This window comes from Geospiza fortis, unplaced genomic scaffold, assembly GCF_000277835.1.
Source record: "Geospiza fortis unplaced genomic scaffold, GeoFor_1.0 scaffold1, whole genome shotgun sequence".
Taxonomy (NCBI): Eukaryota; Metazoa; Chordata; class Aves; order Passeriformes; family Thraupidae; genus Geospiza; species Geospiza fortis.
In genome coordinates this window covers 7,619,199-7,623,922 of record NW_005054320.1, presented here as the reverse complement: position 1 = coordinate 7,623,922, position 4,724 = coordinate 7,619,199, and the positions used below count along the sequence as shown (strand labels likewise).

The following is a 4,724-nucleotide window of genomic DNA, read 5'->3' as shown; positions in this document are numbered from 1 at the left end:
CGGTCAGCGCGGCCCAGCGGGACCAGCGAGGGCATCGCGGCCCGATTGAAGACCGAACCAGCCCGAAGCGACCTTTGCAGTGAAAGCTGCGGGGAGAATTTATTCTGCGCCCTGGACAGAAGGGCTGCGGCCCGGCCGCTCCTCAGCTCCGCAGGAGGACAGGGCTGCCCTCAGCCGCTGTTTTCCCTTCCCCTGTGCCACCTCTCCCAGCAGTGGCGTGTTCCCTCAGCCTCAGGATAAGGTCCATCTCCAGGCTCCTGTCGGAACGCAGGAAATTCCTCTGGCTGCCCTGGAGTACTCGAGCCCCTGCCCAGGGGGCTCAGAGACCTTGGCACAGAGCCCAAAACCCCTGTGCCTTTGATTTAGCCCTTGAAAAAAACAATTACCAACCTTATATGTAGAATTACAAGCCACGAAAGTTTAAGTAGAATGACAGTGAATTTATCACAGGGTGAAAAATAGATTTTTGGAGTTTTTAGAATGGGGGTTCAGGGGGTAAGATGGAGGAATCTGGGCATGTCCAGCCTTTCTCCTTCTTCTTGGCCTCCGTCTTCTGCTGTGATGTTGGCACTTTTAGATTGATTTAGAGTAGAAGCTCACTGTCTAACATAGGTGATAGGTATTGGAAAGTTATTGTAAATAGTGTACACGTAGTTTTTAGTATAAAAAGATAACACCACCTATGAGGTGGGTAAAGTGCCTCTGACTGTCTTGCTGAGCGGACCTTGGCAGGTCAGGAGAAAGAATTTTATAGATAAGATACAATAAACAACCTTGAGACCGAGAAATGAAGAGCTCCAACTCCTTCTTCAACTGCTGGGCTGGGAAAAGAGACTTTCTCATGTATCTCGGGGTCACTCTGACCAGCTAGAATCCCAAGAGGCTCCCTCATTCACCACGTTCACCATTCCCTCTCCCAGGCTGATTTTGCCGCTCCTCAGCCAGCAAACTGAGGGTGGTGGTGAATTATCCAGGCTCTGGGAAATCCCTGCGAAGACTTCAGTCTGAATGTTCAGGTCTCTACCTAAATTTCCCCACAATTTAAACATCCAGACTCTTGCAAAACCAACAACAAACACCTACCTTCCTCCTCCCGCTTTGCAGGACCCATTGGTAAAGTTGGTCGATATAAACCTAAATTTAACCACAGCAGGTATTGCAAACTGAATAGAGCTCATGGACTGACAAGGAGGACACGGTGACCAGCATGAAATATAATGGGGGAATTTTCTTTCCTCTGGTATCATCTATAAATAAATTCTTTCCTGGGGCTTTGGGTAGGCAGAGTTCTGCCAGGTTTGTCAGGAGACTGGGGATGAAGAGTTGGGCTCTTCACTGGGCTGCTTCCCAAGTTTTCCAGTGGAAATCCCACCAGAGAGCTGACACACTGTTATTGCTTCACTACTGGACAGTTCAGGAAACCCCACACAGAGGCAAGCTTTCCAGTGGATTTTTGAGTCATGGTGGGTGGGATGAGGCATTCACAGGGGCATCTTCTGGTAGGAAATGTCAGTGGAGGTTCTCAGGCTCGTGCTTTCGACAGAAGAATGTTCCCCAGTGTGGCTTCATCAGTGTTGTCATCTGTGATACACTGACAGGCTTTTGCACAGGTGCCTGACCAAGCCTTCTCCTCTCTTGGACTTGATAGAATGAGAACGTATCCCCCTCTCCATGCATGGGAAAAGGGGTTTGGTTACAAAGCACCTTCCCAAATGGGTCTTTTTTTAGTAAATTTCCCTTGTGTCCAGTGTGTGTCACTGCTGGAGCTGGAGGCTTAGGGCTCCATGTATGAGAGCAGGGAGGGTGGAAGGGGCTTCCCCAGCAAATGCAGCACAGTTGGCCATGCTAAAAAATTATTACAGCTCTTCGAGACTTATTGTGTGCCAGGGTATAAATTACTTTTAAGTAAATGTAAAGAATGGAAAACACCCAAGGAATGAAAAGCACCCAAATGTCAATATCATCTACTGTATACATAGCTAGTAAATATTGCTCTCCAGACAAGGCAGCTGATGGTGACTTTCTGTTTCTTATATTGCCTGTGTTCTTACACAGTCTTTGGTTTGTAAATTGTGTTGTTTTCATTTCACACATTGAACTCTTACACGTTCCAGTGCTGTCAGCTTCACTTCAGGGGCTGCTGAGCTGGGTTTGCTCCAGTAGGAAGGATTCACTTAGCACTAAAACCACTCAGCTATTGGAATTTTTGGAAGTGTAGCCCATAACCAAAATGCCTTTTTTAGGCCTCTCTGCCATCCTTGTCCGTGCAGTGAGACTCAGGAGCCCCCGGGGCTCAATTCTGTACCCTTAACTGAGCCCACAGGCCACAGTCAGCAGCCTGGGGAAGGGACCTAGGTTTCAGGAGCAGTGAGCAGCTCTTGGCTGGGTCCAGGGGTAGAATGTGGCTTCCAAAATTTGGGCTAGAAGGATTTGTGTTTTCAAACTCACTTTTTTTTTTCCCTCCCCCAATCATCTGAGCCAGAATTGTAATCAAATATTGTCATTTGCAAGCCTTACAGTTATAGTTGGGTTGGTTCTTATGTGGTGTAGTTAAAATTTGAGCCCACTCCAAGGGGGATGCAACAGATCAACAAAAGGGTTAAAACAACTTGTCTGAATAGCCTTCTTCTTAGAGTTCTGGACTTCCACTTTGCTCCTGAAAGTCAAAACTCCTCTTGCTTGTCAACAAGTGGAGGTGGCAAAACAAAGGTTTTATACAGTAATGTCACCTGTAAGTTTTATTTGCCTGCCCTGGCAGAAGAACAACCAAGCAAAAACAGTAACAAGAGAATTATGGTGTTTCCCCCAATGCATTCGAACACAGTCCTTTTGTCTCTGCTCACATTGAGCTGCAGGCCCAACCGACCTTTCTAGAAGAGGTCTAGACTACCTTCATGCCTAATGAGAGAGGGCACTGACATCTTCCTGACAGATGCCTGTTCTTCCATGGGGAATCTGGGAAGAGGGAATTAAATTATGCAATGTAACCCTTGCTCTTCCTGCCAGGCTGTCCAGGGGTGTTTTTTCTCTCATCAGGCTGCAACAAATCTCTCTGCTAATGACTCTTTTCAACTTTTCCAGCATGAATCCAAAAGAACGAGGCATGCCTTGAAAAATGAGGGGCACTTATGTCTGCTTTAGGAAGAGTGGGACAATACTAATCAAATTCTGCTATGCTCTCTGCTGACATCCTTAGTGTTTTTCTTTAGGTACAGTCCATTCTTGTGGTAGGTGCCCTCTCTTCAAAATGGGAAATGAGCTAGTAGGTGGCTTTTAGGAGCAAAACTGTATCCAGTTCACCCATTTGTCCCTGTATGTGTCCAAGAACCTAGGCCTGAATGTCTTTCTCACCCAGACATCTACCAGCACACACACGTTAGATATACACCTGCTTGGGTGATCCTATTACCGCAGCTGGGGGCTCCCCCTCCATCCCTAACTCCTCCATTTCTCCTTGTTCCATCTGCTGTGTCAGGCCCACCAGTACCGCCAGGACTGTCGCAATGCTCCGTGTAGGTGTGAGGCAGGTTAATACGGCAAAGCACAACGCTGACTATGGTGTGAAGGGTTAGCCATGTATGCCTTGTGGGATAGTACAGCAGCAACACTTGGTTAAGCATACAACTACTAGCGACATAATCAATCAGGGATACATCTCATTGTGCTTTTGCAGCGTTCTCTGCGAGGGATTTACAAGCTGTTCTCCCCCTCCACCAAAGCAGGCAGGCTGGAGGTAAAGCTATTCCAGCTGGAGGAAACCAGTAGGAACCTAAGTAGCTTGGTCTAGTGCAATGGAGTCTACGGAGAGTATTGTCCAGTATTTCCTGTTGGGCAGAAAGGAGAGACTGGGACATTACTAAATATAAATTAGCAGGGCGCTCTGTCACATTAAATACTTTACATGTTCACACCCTTGGCTGTACACAGCATGCAGGATGTTGGGGGCTTTTTTATTTCCCCATGACTGTGCTTTCCTGAAGTGAAACCGTGTACCTTGCTTTTGTAGAGCTGAGAGTCCTGATGCACATGGTTACAGATCACATATACTGGATAAAGAGGGAATATCATACATAGTGGGAAAGAGGAATATTATACATAAATGTAAAAGCAGGGTATAGTGGAATTGCCTAGTGCCTCCCATAGTCAGCTGAGTTGCAGTCTGGCAGGAAAAGCTTATGGAGGCAAGGCAGCATGCAGACTTCTGCTTAAGCCCCACCAGAGGCCATCTTCACTTGTCCTTCTGAGATGTCCTGGTTTCAATAAAGCAAATGCAAATTCAATCCCAGGCTCCCCAGACACAGTCCTTCCTCTGGAGGCACATGTGCTACCCTGCTGATGCATTAAGGTGCGGTGGGGCGTGTCACAGCAGTGTGTCTTTGTTGCCTTTCCCGTTTAGAAGCAAGAGGTGAGCAAGTTCCTCTTGGGGGCTGGTGTACTTTTCGCAATCTTCTTTCGTTAGGAATGTACCGTGTTCTCTGTGACAGAGCCACCTCCAGTGCCTATAAAATTTCGGGAGTTAACCGATGGCAGGGAAGGCTCCACTTCAGGGCTTGGTCCCTCTTCTTTGTTGTCTCCCACCACCGACTCCTGCGAGCTGGTCTCCGGGCTGGAAGCTGCCTGGAAGCCGGGCTCAGCCCCGAGGGGCTCATTGATCTGCAGGGGAAGCAGGGCCCGGTGCCGCATCAGGCTGTCGTCGCTGTTCTGGGCCTCCAGCGAGTTCCGGC

The 4,724-nt window shown here is 48.0% G+C and overlaps 2 protein-coding genes across 2 annotated transcripts in view; both read right to left on the bottom strand.

The window, feature by feature from the left end:
- The window catches only part of LOC102037658 (cystatin-B-like), a 5,417-nt gene extending 5,382 nt beyond the window's left edge, over positions 1 to 35 (bottom strand). Inside the window, exon 1 of the mRNA XM_031056712.1 lies at positions 24 to 35. Coding sequence (XP_030912572.1) covers positions 24 to 35 — 12 coding nt within the window. The remainder of the gene's footprint in view (positions 1 to 23) is intronic.
- Positions 36 to 4,358: 4,323 nt separating this feature from the next.
- The window catches only part of CASR (calcium sensing receptor), a 38,215-nt gene continuing 37,849 nt past the window's right edge, over positions 4,359 to 4,724 (bottom strand). Inside the window, exon 6 of the mRNA XM_031056644.1 lies at positions 4,359 to 4,724. This exon is cut by the window's right edge and continues 1,143 nt beyond it. Coding sequence (XP_030912504.1) covers positions 4,456 to 4,724 — 269 coding nt within the window. The 3' untranslated portion in view covers positions 4,359 to 4,455.